Source organism: Schistocerca serialis, chromosome 8 (genome assembly GCF_023864345.2).
Source record: "Schistocerca serialis cubense isolate TAMUIC-IGC-003099 chromosome 8, iqSchSeri2.2, whole genome shotgun sequence".
In the NCBI taxonomy this organism is placed as follows: Eukaryota; Metazoa; Arthropoda; class Insecta; order Orthoptera; family Acrididae; genus Schistocerca; species Schistocerca serialis.
The window spans coordinates 455,460,774-455,479,727 of NC_064645.1; the positions used below are offsets into that span (position 1 = coordinate 455,460,774).

General features: G+C 39.4%; 1 protein-coding gene across 1 annotated transcript in view; it reads left to right on the forward strand.

The window, feature by feature from the left end:
* The window catches only part of LOC126416488 (cytoplasmic dynein 2 intermediate chain 2-like), a 93,568-nt gene extending 76,474 nt beyond the window's left edge, over positions 1-17,094 (forward strand). The window contains exons 9-10 of the mRNA XM_050084225.1: positions 14,318-14,508; positions 16,930-17,094. Coding sequence (XP_049940182.1) covers positions 14,318-14,508; positions 16,930-17,014 — 276 coding nt within the window. The 3' untranslated portion in view covers positions 17,015-17,094. The remainder of the gene's footprint in view (positions 1-14,317; positions 14,509-16,929) is intronic.
* Positions 17,095-18,954: the final 1,860 nt, after the last annotated feature.

Genomic DNA, 18,954 nt, shown 5'->3' on the forward strand with positions numbered 1-18,954 from the left:
GTGAATAGGTTGTTGTAGAATGGTGCCATTGGGTGCCGATAGCTGTAATGCCTTCAAAGGAGAAGTAGTTGTGGTTGAGGATATAGTCAGTCGTGACTAGAAAGAGGTTGTTGGTTTGGAATCCATTGGGCATTGGGCAATGTAGTGCTCAATAGCAGTAAGGCCATGGGCATTAGGAATGTTAGCATAAATGGAAGTGGAATCAATAGTGACAAATAGCACACTGTATGGTAAAGGAAGAGGAACTGTGGAGAGTCTGTGGAGGAAATGGTTGGTGTCTTTTATATTGGAGGGTACATTGCGGGTAAAAGGCTGAAGCAGAGATTCTCTCAGTGGGGCCACGGTAACCAGGCACAATGGGGCATCCTGGATGGTTGGGTTTATGGTTTTTAGGAATCATTTAGAAGGTAGGAGTGTGGGGAGTGGCAGGGGTGAGGAGAGAGATGGAATCGGGGGTGAGGTTCTGGGATGGGTGTAAGGATTTGAGGAGAGACTTGAAATCCTACTGGAGTTCTGGAGCAGGGTCACTGTGGCAGAGTTTGTAGGTGGAGAAACCTGACAGCTGGTGGAGTCCTGCCAGGTAATTCTTGTGGTTCAAGACAACAATGATGGAGCCTTTTTCAGCAGGTAGAATTATGAGATCGGGATCAGTTTTTAGTTGGTGAATTTCATTTCATTTTGCAAATGTAATGTTAATTAGCATTCTGAGGAATTTGGGGAATGATGGCAAGGCAAGGTGTGAGGTTAGGAAATTCTGGAAAGTTAATAGGGGGTGATTCAAGGGCAATAAGGGGGGGGGGGGGGGGCACGGTGGGATGGAGGAGTGAACTGTGTATCAGGTAGGGTTCAACATTGGTTTCCGGTTGATTCTGATTGGTAGAATTGTTGGCGAAAATGTGTTTCCACTGTAGGGACCAGGAGAAAGAGAAGGCCTTTAACGAGTCATGCATGGTTGAATTTGGGAGTGGGGCAAAAAGTGAGGCCTTTGGAAAGGACTGATATTTCTGCAGGGCTAAGGCCTTCTGAGGAAAGATTCATGACTGTGTTTTGGGTCTGTTTACGTTCTGGATTGTGTCTGGTGGTGGGAATGAGTTTTGGAGGGTGGGGTAAACGTAGTAGGTCTGCGAGACAGGGTTTGTCAGCTGTGAGGGGATGTGGGGGAGGTTTGAAGGTTGTTGTAGAGGTGGTGGACAGTGGTAGTCCGAGGCGGGAGTAGGAGGTGAGCAGGGAGGAGAGTTTTTTAAGGTGGTGTAGTGCTTGTTGCTCTAGTTTCTGAAGGGCAAATGTTTCAGTGGGTGTTACGGGATCCAGGAATTTGGGATTACATAGCAGGAGAATTTTACCAATGGAGAGACGATATTGCAAGGTGGTTTGGGTTTGATTGATATGGTTTTGCAGGACTATGTTGGTGAGTGCTAAGGATTGGCAGAATCTGAACAGATGCAGGTCATTGTGGAAGGAAGGATGACAGCCAGAATTGGGTAATTAGATGATAATGCCATTGGAGGGGATTCCCTGAGCGAAGCAACAATGCAGGAATAGTATGTGGGTCTGGGTTCTGGCTAGGGAAAAGGAAACTTTTCTGTATTGATGCAGATTGAAGGAGCAAGGATCCATGGTGGTGGTAAAATCTACAGCTCATGGTCTAGTGACTAGTGTTGCTCTCTCTGGATAATGGGGTCCCAGGCTTGATTCCCAGCCAGGTTGTGGCCGGGGACAGGGTGTTTGTGTTGTCCTCATCATTTCATCATCATCATTTGTGACAGAGACGAGATTGGACTGAGTAAAAAACTGGACTGTGTAAAATTTGGAATTCATGCAGGCATTGATGACCGCGCAGTTGAGTGCCCTACAAATCGGTCATCATCATCATGATGGTGGAAAAAAATGTAAAAAATACGTAACTAACTTAGAATTACATCTGAAAAAATGGAAAAAAAAACACAAACGCATGAGAAAAGTCATGAAACGAATGAAATAAGGGGAAACAAGATGAAATCTGAGAGAGTATGTCGATAGTGAAAGGTGAAAACCAACTGAAATTGGCATGAAGTCACAAAGAGATCAAAGAGAGAGAATTTGTACAAAAGTAGATCTCCCATGCCTTATCTTTTAGTCACCCACCACCTCCCAAGTCCCATTCTCTGGCCACAGAGGAGCATTCCCCTAGTGACTCAGTATCACCCTGGACTGGAGAACAGAATTACATTCTCCACCAGGCTTTTGAATACCTCTCATCATGCCTTGAAATGAGAAATATCTTACCCACTATCCTTCCAACCGCCCCCCCCCCCCCCCCCCCCAAACACGCAATGGTATTCTGCCAACCACCAAACCTACACAATATCCTTGTCCATCCCTACACAACCCCTGCTCCCAAACCCTTGCCTTTTGGCTCATATCCCTGTAATAGACCTAGGCACAAGACCTGTCCCATACATCCTCCCACCACCACCTATTCCAGTCTGGCCACAAGCCACATATCCCATCAAAGGCAGGGCTACCTGTGAAAGCAGTCGTGTGATCTACGAGCTAAGCTGCAACCACTGTGCTGCATTCTGCGTGGGCATGACAACCAACAAGTTGTCTGTCCGCATGGATGGCCACTGATAAACTGTAGCTGAGAACAAATGGAGCACTCTGTTGATGAGTACACCACCCAACACGACGTTCTTCATTTCATTTACTACTTTACAGCCTGTGCCATCTGTATTCCTCCCACCAACACCACCTTTTCTGAACAGTGCAGATGGGAACTCTCCTTGCAATATATCCTACATTCCCATAATCCCCCTGGCCCAACATTCATTAGTCATTACCCCTTCCCTGTTCCCATTCCAGCACTACACAGCCCTCTATTCCACTAACACACACAGTCCTTTTACTTTTCTCCTTTTCCGCTAACCCCCGTCCCCACCCTCTCTTCCCTGCACACCGTCTAGCCTTGCAACTGCACCTAGCTGCCCTACCCTCTCTCCACCTCATCCCTGCACCCTTACCCTGTTGTTCCTACCCCTCCCCATCCTAGTCTCTTTCTTTCTCCCACCCTGTTGCCTCTCCTATCATACACCGCTTTTCTTAGTCTGGCTCCAGCTTCCAGAGACTATGGTTGTGTGTTGTGAGCTGCATTTGCATGTGTGTGTGTGTGTGTGTGTGTGTGTGTGTGTGTGTGTGTGTGTGTGTGTGTTTTGTCTATTTTTGACAAAGGCCTTGTTGGCCGAAAGCTCATTTTGTGACAATCTTTTTGTCGTGTCTATCTGCAGTTCGTCATCTCCACTATATGGTGAGAGTAGCAACTATCCTTTTCATAATGTTGTTAGATTCCATCCTGGATTTCCATTCTTTAATGTTACTATTAGCTTTTCACAGTGGAAGGAAGCGAACAAATCTTGAAAATAAAACATTGGAAACACCACGTTGGAATAAATCAGTATAAGGAAAAGATAGCTTACTACTCACTATAGAGATGACACAGTGAGTTGCAATCAGGCACAACAGAAAGACACTTAAACATTAGCTTTTAGCCAAAGCCTTATTCAGAAAAGGAAACCCACACACATTCATTTACACAAACAAGCACACACCTCACGCACACTTAATAGAGCTGCCGAAGATTGCAGTCATGTGTGCCTGAGGTGTGCGTATTTGTGTGAATGAATGTGTGTGTTTCCTTTTCTGAAAAAGGCATTGGCTGAAAGGTAATGTCTTTTCATTGTGCCTGTCTGCAGCCCAGCATGTCATCTTTACAGTGAGTAGCAATCTAACCTTTCCGTATATTGTTAAATTTTGAAAATTATTCCACAACCACCAAGATTTGCATGAAATTCCCACAAGACTTGCAAAGAGGTTCAAAAAGATGTAAACAAGTGATCTCACCTACTTTTTTTGGCAGAATATTGTGCTTGAATTCTTTATGCTGCATTGTAGACACTTTGATACACTGGCGTAAGTCACATTCTTTAATAATCAGTTGCACTAACTGAGACTTATTGTTGAATATCACTTGTTTTTGAAGTTGCTGTAAATATTCCTTCAGATCAAAATGTGCAAAACTGTAGTATATATATTTCATCAGAACATCAATCATTTACTGTGATATACAAAGGTCCATGAGTCTGAATTCAAATCTGTTCTTTGGTACGAGATATTGTTATGAATTAAGTAATAGTGTCAAATTTTAATCTCTGTTTCATCTGAATACATTGCCTTTACCATTTTTAATATCTCATCTGCCTCTTGCTCTGTTTTTATGTTATATAAACACCAACCAATTTTGGATTTTCCACTCCTCTCATGAAATTAATTTTGATATCGTTTTACACATGATGTCTCAATGCAAACATGTTTCAAATTTTCTGGAAGACATGACAAAGCCTCAGGTACCACATTTCTTTCACCTGGTATGTATTATGTCTCAAAACTGTACTCCTAAAGAGCAAAGGCCCATCTGACAAGATGATTATGCAATAATTTACTGCGAAGAAGGAAAAATAATGCCCTATTGTCTGTCCTTACAATGGTGTGTCAATCAAACAGAAAATAGCAAAGCCTTTCAAAGCCCCAAATTATCATGAGTGCTTCTTGCTCAGTCACTGCATTTTTACTTTCCCACATTATCAAAACATGATTTGCGAATGCAGCTGTATGATACTGTTTCACCTTCTTCATTAACTATTTGATACCGATGAACACCAAATCCAAATTCGGTAGCATCCAGCCCTAGATGAAATGGTTCATTAAGGTCTGGTAGGTGTAATAGTGGAACTTCTGAAAGTTGTTTCAGTACATCAAATGCTTCTTCTAGCTAGGTCCCCCATGTCCAAACTCAATTCTTCTTTATTAACAACACCAATGTAGGTGATAATAGACAATGATCTTTCATATATCAGTAGTAATATCCACAAAAACCAAGAAAAGATTGAAGTTGCTTCTTACAAGCTGGCAATTAAAAATTTTGAACTGCTTCTAATTGCTGTAAATCTGTTTCAATCCCTGCTAACGAGATAACTTGTCGCAAAAATTGCATCTTCTTCTGCATGAACTCCAGCTTTTGCAAAATGAGTATGGCTCCAGCTGATTTAAATGTATACAGAACTTTACTTAGTGTGTGTATGTGCTCTTCCCACGATTGACATGCAATCAAAACATCGTCACATCCTAAAAGTTGTTTTCCAAGAATCTCTTTCAAAGCTCTAACAAATGCTGCTGGCAAAATGTTTAAACTGAATGACATTTTTTTGAAGTGATAACACAGTCTATTGTAGAAGAGCGCAGTGAATTTTGGCTTCTCCCCTCCAGTTCCAGCTGCCAAGAGTTACTTGTCATGTCCAGGATACTAAGGTAACAAGTACTATCAAACTTCTGAAAAATCTCTTCAATATTCTCAGGCTATCCTGCTGGGGTACAATAATGCAATTAATAGTTCAAGAATCCAGAGCAAGTCTGACCAACCCATCCTTCTTAATTAGTGGAAATATTGGATTCCTATATTCGCTATATGACCTCTCAATTATGTCACGATTTATCATGCATTTAATCTCCTTCTCTGGAGCTTCTCTTCTAGCTAATGGCATTGAATATGATTTGATTTTAAGTGGTTCATTCAGACATACTTTAATCTGACATTAACATTCCTTCACTAGTCTTGGTTTACTTGAAGAGTCTTCAGCATGCATAAGTAAAACTTCTCGTGATTCGTCTCTGCAGGAAAAGAGCCAGTTACTCAAATCATCTGTTTTCTCTTGAATCTTTCATGTGACATGCTGAATCTCCTCTCATTTTTTCCGTGGACCTGTGATGAAGCAAGCTGGGATGCTTTTAATTCCCCTCGTTTTGCCATCTGCTTCCTTAAAATTCATTTTGTTACTTTTAACAATTTAACATTAGTATACATGAATATAATCTGCATTTTCATAAAAGAGAAAGGTTGGCCCTCAGTTTTATAGAATATAACACCAGATCTAATTTCATGCTTCATTTTATGTATGTAATTGATTTTCTAATTTATTTTGACTATTCCTAGTTGGTATCTTTTGTTATAGGGCGAAATTAGTAATTGTTTTGTAACTTAAATTCTATTGTTGACGTATAAACAAATATACAGGGTTATTACAAATGATTGAAGCGATTTCATAAATTCACTGTAGCTCCATTCATTGACATATGGTCACGACACACTACAGATACGTAGAAAAACTCATAAAGTTTTGTTCGGCTGAAGCCGCACATCAGGTTTCTGCCGCCAGAGCGCTCAAGAGCGCAGTGAGACAAAATGGCGACAGGAGCCGAGAAAGCGTGTGTCGTGCTTGAAATGCACTCACATCAGTCAGTCATAACAGTGTAACGACACTTCAGGACGAAGTTCAACAAAGATCCACCAATGCTAACTCCATTCGGTGATGGTATGCGCAGTTTAAAGCTTCTGGATGCCTCTGTAAGGGGAAATCAACCGGTTGGCCTGCAGTGAGCGAAGAAACGGTTGAACGCGTGCGGGCAAGTTTCACGCGTAGCCCGCGGAAGTCGACGAATAAAGCAAGCAGGGAGCTAAACGTACCACAGCCGACGGTTTGGAAAATCTTACGGAAAAGGCTAAAGCAGAAGCCTTACCGTTTACAATTGCTACAAGCCCTGACACCCGATGACAAAGTCAGACACTTTGAATTTTCGGCGCGGTTGCAACAGCTCATGGAAGAGGATGCGTTCAGTGCGAAACTTGTTTTCAGTGATGAAGCAACATTTTTTCTTAATGGTGAAGTGAACAGACACAATGTGCGAATCTGGGCGGTAGAGAATCCTCACGCATTCGTGCAGCAAATTTGCAATTCACCAAAAGTTAACGTGTTTTGTGCAATCTCACGGTTTAAAGTTTACGGCCCCTTTTTCTTCTGCGAAAAAAACGTTACAGGACACGTGTATCTGGACATGCTGGAAAATTGGCTCATGCCACAACTGGAGACCGACAGCGCCGACTTCATCTTTCAACAGGATGGTGCTCCACCGCACTTCCATCATGATGTTCGGCATTTCTTAAACAGGAGATTGGAAAACCGATGGATCGGTCGTGGTGGAGATTATGATCAGCAATTCATGTCATGGCCTCCACGTTCTCCCGACTTAACCCCATGCGATTTCTTTCTGTGGGGTTATGTGAAAGATTCAGTGTTTAAACCTCCTCTACCAAGGAACGTGCCAGAACTGCGAGCTCGCATCAACGATGCTTTCGAACTCGTTGATGGGTACATGCTGTGCCGAGTGTGGGAGGAACTTGATTATCGGCTTGATGTCTACCGAATCACTAAAGGGGCACATATCGAATATTTGTGAATGCCTAAAAAAACTTTTTTAGTTTTTGTATGTGTGTGCAAAGCATTGTGAAAATATCTCAAATAATAAAGTTATTGTAGAGCTGTGAAATCGCTTCAATCATTTGTAATAACCCTGTAAATTCTATATCTAAAAACAAAGATGATGTAACTTACCAAACGAAAGCGTTGGCATATTGATAGGTGTGTCTATCAACATGCCAACGCTTTCGTTTGGTAAGTTACATCATCTTTGTTTTTAGATGTATTTTTCCCACGTGGAATGTTTCCCTCTGTTATATTCAAATATAAATTCTGTACTAATTGTAAGCATTTGGAAGATGAAATACTAGTAATCTTAAAGAATGTGTTTAGCTCTATTTGACAACATGTTAGCAAAGCAAGTCCTTAATCATTTCCAAAGTAATTAACAGTTTGTCCAAAGTATTGTTTGCGTACTTATATTTGTTAATTTCATGATTTAAACATATAATTTGGCTTAACCCTCATAGTAGAAGAAACTGTTAAAAAGAACCAGTTTTTTTTATGTATTCAGTTAATTTAATGAGATAAGTTTTAATTGTAATTTCTGTAAATTAAACTTCGAACGGTGTGTAGTTTCAGTACCTATTATTGCAAAGATATAGAAGAGCCCATTTTTTGATCACAAGACAGTCAATCCACAGCCGAGCTTCAGACGAGTAACCTCTGCTGGTTAGAACAACAGCAATGCTTCAACTTAACTGTGGAATAAGTGTTAAACAATTAGACCGTATGTAAAAACAATGACAGTGTCTGCTCCATATGTGCCTGTTTATTCTTCAAGAACTGTGAATTATGTGGTTATGTTTTTACTGCTTGTAGATGTTCAATAGTGAACTATTGCAGCAGTATGTGGAGGTTCGCCTGCAAACTATTAATGAGGCTTATCGAAAGTTAAATAATAGTGCGCTGGCCATATATAACTGTGTATTATAGGAGGGTTGTGAACATAAAGTCAATGATAGTGAAACACAACTGTGCATTTGTCGGCTACATTATTTATCGTGTCAGTTTCCAAATTACAAACCCCATCTTTCAGCCAGTGTAGCAACGCAGTACATTGACACCGAGGACAACGTAGATAAAGCAGGTGGAACCGCTACAGACCCATCATCTTTTTTATATACTAGTACTTCAATTCCATCATCACTGTCTTCTCAGTAATTCTAATTCCTAACACAGCAGACACTTCTACCTTTTCTCCGACGAACCTGATGAAATTAACCTCCAATTCTTCATTCCTGTAACAGGTACTTAAACAGCCTCTTCCATAGTCAATATTACATCTTATTTCTGCCAGCCAGTCATTACCAAACATCCAATCCACAACCAAAGAATCAAGAATCAATACAACATGTCAAACTATCTATCTAAAGTCTTACACCTAATTTACACTTAATGACAGCATGAACTCTGTGCCCTCTTGTTGCAATTAAACCTAAAAGTGCTGTAATTTTCTGGCCGTTTACACCAAGTTCAATCAATGGCTCTGAGCACTATGGGACTCAACTGCTGAGGTCATTAGTCGTTCAATCAATGAATTCAACACCTCATTAACAACTTGCACATCTTCTCTCAGTATGTCAGTCCTAATATCTTCATTTTTGTATTTTATCATTTGTATTGTCCCATCTGTCCCATTAAGCTGTCCATACGTTCCAGAGCGAGCCTCATCTGAAACTAATTTTAGTTTAACAATGATTGCACATGTTATCAGTTTCTGTCATCCATATCTTGGAGTAGCGAATGATCCTAAAATCTTCCATCAAACACTACCCATTGATTCCGTCAGCCAAACTCATTTTCCCTCCTCTCACCATTTCTAAACTGATCATCATTGATACACAGTTTCATGAACATCTATCTCTTCGCATTTCATCATGTACTACTGTTGATTATTATTTTATTGATTCCATGTTGGACGTCCAAAATTATCGTGCTGCAGTGCATCATGATGCTGTAAATGTTTATTACAATGAATCAAATTTTGCTCCAATCCCACTGATGTTCCTTTGTTGTCAGTCTCTTCCAAATGATCTATAACTCTTAATAACTCATCATAATCATCAAATGTTTGTGATGCTAACTGTTTTCTTACTTTACATGATAGAAGCTTTATCAAAATTATGATCAAATCATCATTGCTAACAGGATTGTCAAGATAACTATTATGTTCCCATTGTTTCTGACGAAAGTTACACATTGACTACTCATGCTGATTGTAATCGTACATGGAAAATAATTTATTGTACAAACTGCAGTAGTGCATCCGTCCTTCCTGCAACCTCAACACTATTATTATGTATTCCTGCTTCACATGTTTCAACATCTACATTTAAATGTAAATTTGCATTTTCTTACTGCATCTACATTTTGAATTCTGCTAATTAACTCCATTTCATTGACAAAATCCATATCAACATTGTTCTGGGTAATGCTGTTCTCTTCATTAATTTCAGCAATTTATAATGAAATTAATTATTCACTGTCTATAATACTTTTCCTGTTCAACATTGTTAGGAAATCAAGGCACCACTAAAAATGTCTAAATTCACTCACCACACTTTGGCGTGGCAATCAGACTCTGGATCTGAAGATCATTGCGGGATGCGACATCCTTTTCACCATTGCCCATGTATAATAGACAGCGGTGGCAGTGCTGTAATTATGTTAATTCTGCTGCCTCTTTCAACTCCATTTATTAAGAGACAGATATAATCTAATGATTGATGCTTTGAGGAAGTGAATAATGACAGGTACTTGAAGAACAGTTACTGTTCGGAGGTCACGAACGGTTCTATTTATTGTCGAAAACACAACACAGCAAATCCTATGAAGCATTCACAATTAATTAATATTCTTCATGCCACTATACAACTTCTATCATTCCACTCTGAAACTCTCAAATGAAATAATGTGGTGCGAGTTGTCATATATTAAACAGATTATCAACTTTAACCAAACGTTGCTGACTCATAGTTATTCTCAACCCAACTGTGTGGCTCAAGCAACACAGCTCTCCCGGCTGACTGCATACTGTCAATTGCTGCTCAGCATCAGTGCTTAGCAACAACAACCAGGCTTATTCAAGGCATTACCAGTGGGCAGCAATAGCTACATGCAACATAGTTACTGTGATTATTGAATTCGGTAAATTTATGCTCAACTCTTAGAAATGATAGTAAATAACTAGTTTCTGGAAGCAATAATAAATTATATCTTCACTTGATGTAAAGCTGCATTGCATTGTAATATTCAAAGGTGGACCATAAACTACAAACTAAATCAAAGACATGTAAAACAAAACAGTATTTTCCTTCCTCATTGACATACGTCATTGAGAATCTGCATCCTCACTTTAAGAAAAGTCTAGAAACTGACTTCCAATAATGCAGAATTCGTCCATGTGATGTTGAACCTTTACTTGAAAAGCTAGCCAGCAGACAAGTTAAGCCATTACCTATTACCTCTCTTAGAAGCTCTGGAGTGTACAAGAGAGGCATGAAGCATAAATCCAAGGCTTATAAGGAAGAAAAACGTTAGTGTATCTGCAGGAAGAAGTGTCTCCCATTAGGATTTGGTTGAAATGCAACTAAATGTCGTTGGACAAACTGCAAATGAAAATCAACAATGCCCTGCTGTGGGTCAGCCACAGCCTGGTACCAACAAAATGTCCAAAGAAGGCAAACTGTCTAAGAACAGAAAGAGTTGTAAAGCATGTGGAAAAATCGGGTCTACTGCCGGATGTTTGTGTCACTCTGGCACAATATTTCGGCCACGTAACTCATTGCCTTCTTCAGGTGCTACCTGAGACTGCCGTGTTGGAGGATCTTGTCCAGTATTTATGCCCAGAGGGTGCTGGGTGCTCTCTTTGCCGTCCGCGCCCGCCTGGCGCTACTTGTAATGTGTTGTCTCCGGCAGTAGACCCGATTTTTCCATATGTCAAGATCTCGCCGGGAAAGCCTGAAGAGTTACAGTTGTAAAGCACTTGACTGTGCTGAACTTATTCTTGATGACAGTTCAGATGATATGCACCCACATATATACTCTGCAAGCTACCATATAGTGCATCGCTGAGGGTATCTTGAATTGTGCCAGTCATTCCCTTTCCTATTCTACTTGCAACAGGAGTGGGGAAAAAATGACTATCTATACACTTCCATGTGAGCCCTGATTTCTCTTGTCTTATCTTCATACTCCTTCATAACTTTTCCAAAATCTACCCCTTTTTCTAGATCTCTCCAGTTCTTTTACTTAACCTCTCTTCCCTCCGCTTCAACCCTTCCGTGTGAAGAAGGTGCCACTGACTCCAAAAGCTTGCCTAATTATAGCCTTCTTTTATGTGTCTCTCTGTCACTGCTTGGTGAAGAGATTTTTTATCTATCCAGTGGTATTACTTTATCAAAAATGGATTGATTTCGTTGTCACATCCTCAGAAAATCACTCAAAGACGACACTTTCCTGTACTCTGCAGCGTCATCAGCAAACGATCGCAGATCGCTGCTTACTCCATTTGTCAGATGGTTTAGGTTTATAGAGAACAAGAGCATTCTATAACACTTTCCTGAGGCACTCTTGACAGTCCCTTTGTCTCCAACGTCCAGGGCAACATACTGAGCTCTGTTACATAAGAAGTCTTCAAGCCACTCACATACCTGAGAACACATTCCATATACTCAGACCTAATGATGATTGGGAATTGTACAGAAACAAGAAAACAGAAGAGAGAAACACATCTGAACAGAATGAATGAGCCCTACCAAAATCTGCAGCTTCAAATGAGCAAATTTGTTTGTTGACAATGCATATAAATGTAGAATGAGATTTTCACTCTGCAGCAGAGTGTGCGCTGATATGAAACTTCCTGGCAGATTAAAACTGTGTGCCCGACCGAGACTCGAACTCGGGACCTTTGCCTTTCGCGGGCAAGTGCTCTACCATTTGAGCTACCAAAGCACGACTCACGCCTGGTACTCACAGCTTTACTTCTGCCAGTACCTCGTCTCCTACCTTCCAAACTTTACAGAAGCGAACCTGCAGAACTAGCACTCCTGAAAGAAAGGATATTGCGGAGACATGGCTCAGCCACAGCCTGGGGGATGTTTCCAGAATGAGATTTTCACTCTGCAGTGGAGTGTGCGCTGATATGAAACTTCCTCGCAGATTAAAACTGTGTGCCCGACCAAGACTCGAACTCGGGACCTTTGCCTTTCGCGGGCAAGTGCTCTACCATCTGAGCTACCGAAGCACGACTCACGCCCGGTACTCATAGCTTTACTTCTGCCAGTACCTCGTCTCCTACCTTCCAAGATGTCATTGAAAGTTATGATGAGGATGGAGCATTCACGAGTGTCATGATAAAATCTTCAAATAATTAGAAGTGGACTGTAAATAATGATGTCTTTTGGGAAGAAATGCACGTCTTTCTGCCTTCTCTCTCTCTCTCTCCCTCCCTCCCTCTCTCCCTCCCTCCCTCCCTCCCATTTCCCTCTCTCTCTCCCCCTACCCCTCTTCCTGTTTTCTATCCCTCTCCCTTACTCCCCCCCCCCCCCCCGTCCCTGTCTCACCTGTCATCACCACCTTCCTTTCCTCTCCTCCCCCTCTCCCTCTCTTAATCCCTTATGTGCACTATCCTCTGTAGTCCTTACATCTTGTTGACTCAGCGGCTGCACATATGGTGAAAGAACTGCCTCACATTACCCTAGTACCACTTCATTGCCCTGTGCATCCTTCACTATTCACTCCCTACCTCTATCTACCTAGGCAACTACTTTCAGTAATCAATATTCAATTATCAGTCTCATTGCTACCACAAGCACGTCCATTCAGGGTGCCTGTGTGATTGTGTGTGAATTTATGTTCTCCTACTAGAAAAAAAGTAAGAACTTGAAACTAGTGTTCACTATTTTCTATAAGTTAGTCGTTGCCTTTCTCTTCTTTTACATATATTGATCACTTTTTTATTCATTTTAATTAACTGTGAAATTATGTACATTTTTATTTTTGGACTGATGATAGTGGTGCCATGCATGCTATTCCAAACAACAAAATAATATCAATTATCATTTTTATCCTATGTTACATTTATCTTGTAATATTTTTTATCTCCTAATCCGTTATCTCTTTGTGCTGCCCTACATCAGGCAGTATAATCCATACTTTACACTTTAATACCTTTTTCATGTCGAGTTCCACAGCCACAAATTTATAAAGACAGTTCCACATTCCACTTTGGCTGTTATACACTCTGTCATTTACTTTATCAAGTGAACATTTCATACTCGTTAATGTCATATGTCATTTTAAATCATTGATAAGAATGGAATGGTGCTCCCACTCAATGAGTATGGAACGTTGTTCACACATGTGCCTTCTGTGATAGTGGTTACATATTAAAATGACAGTAACACATTTGTAAATACCCACACAGTGTGCCCGTATGAAATTACAGTGATAGGTGAAGCATAAGAATCTGGCAAATTGCCAAAATCAGCTGATCATATAATATAAATGGCAGTGATTGTATAACAGCCAAGGGCAAAATAGAATTGTCTGTACAATTTGTTTTAATTTCCAGTATCTTAAAACCCTCATCTTTCCTTTGTTCCATTTATTATAATTACTACTAGTGATAACATGAAGAAGGTGTTGGGAGAAGAGGAGGAAAAAATCATAACTCTGGGAGAAAGTCTTTCCATATGTGCTGCATAATTTTTGCTTTCCTGAATTTCAATCTTTTGAGGTGGAGGAGGGATGGGGTTAAAGATATTCCAGAAGATAGGTATTTGGTTACCATTCATCTTTCAGCTGTCTTATAGACATGGAACAATACACAAATCTCAAAGTGTATTTTTGTGACTACTCTGTCATAGAAGTATTTCACTGTTTCATGGAACAGACTAAATAAATCTGTTTAATCTAGAATTGTCATTTATGACACTTCTTCTACATTATGTATGTGAATCTTCTTTCAGAATGCTCCAATGCAGTGTGTACATACTAGAGGCATTGGAGTGTCGTTGACTTGGTGGCCTACTGAAGACAATTTGATTGCAGTTTGGGGAACCTCACTTGAAATCATCAACGTGCTCAACTGCGATAAAATAGCTGCTCCAAAGCTAAATGGGTTGTATCCCATCTCTTGTGTCAGCTCTCATCCCCAAAGGTAAAGTATTCAGTATGTTATGTAGAACTGATTATTTCTCTTTCAAGAGAGGAAATCAGAAAGTTAAAAACTGAGAGAGGCATAAAGTTAATAATGTTATTGATAGAAAATATGTATTTATTATGTAGAACTGGCTATATGTATCCCACCCAATTTTCCTTTCAGTTTCATGCCACATGTTTGATATCGCGTAAGTAAAAAAATGTGTTTAATGTGTTTGTATTTGAAGTGAGTAGTGACTTCCATTTCCTTATTGTCAGTGTCAGAAAATCATTTCCTCGGATGCTTCTTCTTCTTCTTCCACTTCAAGGAATTAGTGTTGTCCCATTCCAAAACCAAAGGAATTACACAAAACTGTAGTCAGTAGTCACCTTTTTGTTGGCCATCCTATATCCCATTTTCCAGTTTGGTTGAAATGTAATGCTTGCCATAGCAAGTGCTAAAGGTGGCATCCTGTTGATGTGGTCATACCATTCCTCTTCTTCTTTTTTTAAAAAATCTCTTCTGTCATTGCGGTTTTTATATCTAGTTGTTATCTTATATCTTCAGTCCTCAGTCGGTCCAAGAAGATGTTGCTCCTGTCATGCGCAGTGTTTGAAGGAAGGATGACATCAGAGAAACAAAAAATATTCCACTAAGGAAATCTGAATAAAAATTACAAGAATTTATTAGTGCTGTGTCTTAAAAATACAAACATGGGGCTTGGTAACATTCTTACAGGAAAATTAAACAGTGGAAAATCCAGGATGGAATAATAACAGTATTGTGAAAAGGATTGATTGCTACTCATCATATAGTGGAAAGGCACAACAAAAAGAAACAACTTGTTTAGCAGTCATTTTGTTGTGGCTGTCTGACTCAACAGTTCCACTATTTGGTGAGTGCAGTCTATCCTTTGTCTTTACAGAAAAAGTAAATATAAATGGAGAACTGATGACACTGTTGCTTCAAATGAAGGGTAGGGAGCTGATAAAATGAGAAACATACTGCTGCAGCTATATTTAGCAGTATTGTTGGCTTGTTAATGAGAAATGAGACATCTTTTATAAAAATTTATTCTGAAACTGTGTATTTATAACCTACAGGCATGGGATGGAGGGAATCCTGGAACAATTAATAAGATGTGTTCAGGGCTAAGAACATTGATACAAAGCACTGGATGCAGAGGTCGAGAACCCCCCTCTAGAGTGAAAAAGTTAGAAAATGAGCGATATTAGTAGTAGGAGACAAGACTTGGAAGTTCAGTACCATCAAAGGTACTTTTGGAATGAAAAGCGATTTTGTGCACTGTCAGATTAGTAATACATGTAAAAATTTGTAACATGAAGCACGTAAGGTTTATTTCATGTATTACATGCCAGGGATAAGATTTTGCATGAATGCTACCAGTGACTGAAGTTTCTTTCATCTAATAAAGACAACTAGAATTTAATTATGTGCATCCAAATGAATGATCAGAGTTACAATGTACACCAAAGAATCACACAAAAAAAAATTTATGGGGAACGTATGAAATGAACAGACTTGGAGTACAAAGACAAGGCTTACAGTTGAAGCTGGACATGTCACATGTATTTTATTGTAATGCAAGTTGCAAGCCATCTGCAGTACAGTATTTAAAACTAGAACTGGCTAAACAGTAATCAATAACAATTCATAGCGTTCAACAACTTTAAATGCATGGAAAGGATATATTCCTACTCTCCACATAGAGAAGGCGTTGAGCTGCAGACTGACACAATGCAAAATACTGATAAAATATTAAGCTTTTGAACAAAATTCTTCTTCTAAAATAGAAAACACACCCACACATTCCAGTGCCTGGAGACAGAGGCCATGTGTGAGTAAGTTAAGTTTGCATGTTTTCCATTTCGAAAGAAGGACTTGCCTAAAAGCCTAATAGTTCAACAGTCGTTTTCATTGTGCCTGTCTAAGACTCAGTGCCTCCTCTGTGTGGTGAGTAACAGTCTATCCTTTCCGTATTGTAGTTATTCAATCCAGGAATTTCCATTGTTTCACTTTAAATGTATGACACATTATAGAAAATGTTTCAAGAGAGAATTCTCTCACAAGCAATAAAACATATTAGATTATGGGTCCTGTCTTACATTAAAATTATCCACTTCTGTCTTTGTGAATCTCATCATACATGCAACTATACCAGGTTGACAACCTGGGAGGGCATTGTCTCTTGAAACACAGTGATGTAGTATGTGAAGTACATTTTACGTAACTGAATACTATCACCAGTTACTACTAATAAAATATGGCAGTTATTATCATACACCCAACAAACAGATAATGTTAAACACATGAATCATTTTTCTTTATATTTCTAGCAGTTTGATGTTATGAATATTAAGTATACAATCATTTAGTGTTATAAAATGAGTGTAAAACATATATGTTTGAATTTTCCAGTACTTACATGGTTGCCATTGGAAATGTTAGAGGATCCGCAACAGTATGGAGAGTTCCTTTGAAAATGGAACTTGGGAATCAGTAGAGGAACGAGAAATGGGAAATCTAATTTAATATTATAAGAACAGTGTATTTTAAATAAACAGTATTATTTGCTGAATATTATCCAGATATTATAAACACACATCTCCTTGGAATGAGAGAGAGAATGTGTGTGTGTGTGTGTGTGTGTGTGTGTGTGTGTGTGTGTGTGAGAGAGAGAGAGAGAGAGAGAGAGAGAGAGAGAGAGAGAGAGAGTAATGTTTGCATGGAAAGTGAGAATGAAGATGATAGAGAACTTAAAAAGGCGTAAGGTGAAGTTCCACATGAGATAAGTCAGCCAAGACTGTACACAAAAGAGCAGCAGTTAATGTTATTGATTCTTCAGTAAACTCTTCAAATGAGGAAATATGACAAAGAACATATAAATAAAAATTAGTTTTATATAGAAACTACTTCTGAATCCAGTGGTCAAGTGTTGTGTAGCATCTGTTGAAGATGCAAATTGTTATCCATGTTAATAGACTCAAACAGCTTCATGTACCGTAAATCACTAAATAAACATGTACCTTGCAGAGCAGTATCCCTATTGCATCCTTTCTGCCTACATCCTCATTTTCTGATTGTCTGTTTCAGTTGCATATGATGGGACTTTCTTGAGTTGTCGGGTGTACAGCCAGATGTTATCTTCCTTGTCTGATGTTGTGTTTATGTGACCTGTCACCCTCATTAGGTGCTACATTAGTGTGATCATTGGATGGAGTTTGTCCATAATTTATACCCTCTGTCTTCCCACTCTGCCTGTGGTCTGCTCCCACAGGCACTGTTTGTGGTCCGTTTCCATTTTGGTTGTCCTGGGATGTTCTGGTGCTACTCTGTTCAACCGTACAGTGTGCCTGATGTTCCTGTGCTGATGAGTTCTGCATTCATCGTGTTTTTAATAGATCCAGTGCAGAATCCCAAGCTTTACTCAGCTGAGAGCACATGTCTGATTGATTAAGTGCTCCATCAGTTAAACCTCGATCGACTCTCTCACAACATTGTCCTAATGTCTGGGTACCTGGCTAGGATTATCATCTCTTTGTAGTTCATGAAACATGAGGAGATTCTGGGTGGAAAAACTGTGAAATTTTTGGTGTGGGTTTCTTCATCAAATTGAAATTAATCGGTAATTTTCTTGTATTAACATTTTCTTCAGAATAATTTTCAACAATCTTAGATGAAGATTAACTTTTATTATAGATTCAGGTAAAGAGATCTGTTGTGAGTGGATACTAATTTGTCACTAACATAAAACTAAAGACTTTTTACAAGAGGTTTAACATAAATGATACTCGGCAAAGCTACGATCCCCCTTGTAAATATCTTCTGCAGATGGGGATGAAATGTTGGGTTTTTAAAGTGTAATCCCTTTGACCATGGCATAATAGCCCAGAATATTTTATTAATTGTGACAATTCTGGCTGTGAAAGTTTACATTTTACATAAATGATATTGGCATTCTTGTCTTGATGTTTCATTGGTGACCCTTCTAGGTTACTATTCTGAGGCCCTCCTAGGTAGTCTGAGCAGTTGGTAGCTCCATGTGGCACTTCCTTTGATGAAAATGATTTCTAATAATTGGCGGCTCTCTGTTGAAAATGTTCTGTTTGCAACTGCAAAATTGACATGCGACTTGAAGTTAGAACACAAAAATTCAGCAAACGTTTTAAAAATATGGTAAATTCAAAACAAATGTCTACAGAATCAGATCCTGAACCAAAACAGAATTATAAAAATGTTTTTGTACGTGTTGGAACAAACTTAATGATTGAATATAATAGAGGGAAACATTCCACGTGGGAAAAATATATCTAAAAACACTGATGATGTGACTTACCGAACGAAAGTGCTGGCAGTTCGATAGACACACAAACAAACACAAACATACACACAAAATTCAAGCTTTCGCAACAAACTGTTGCCTCATCAGGAAAGAGGGGAGGA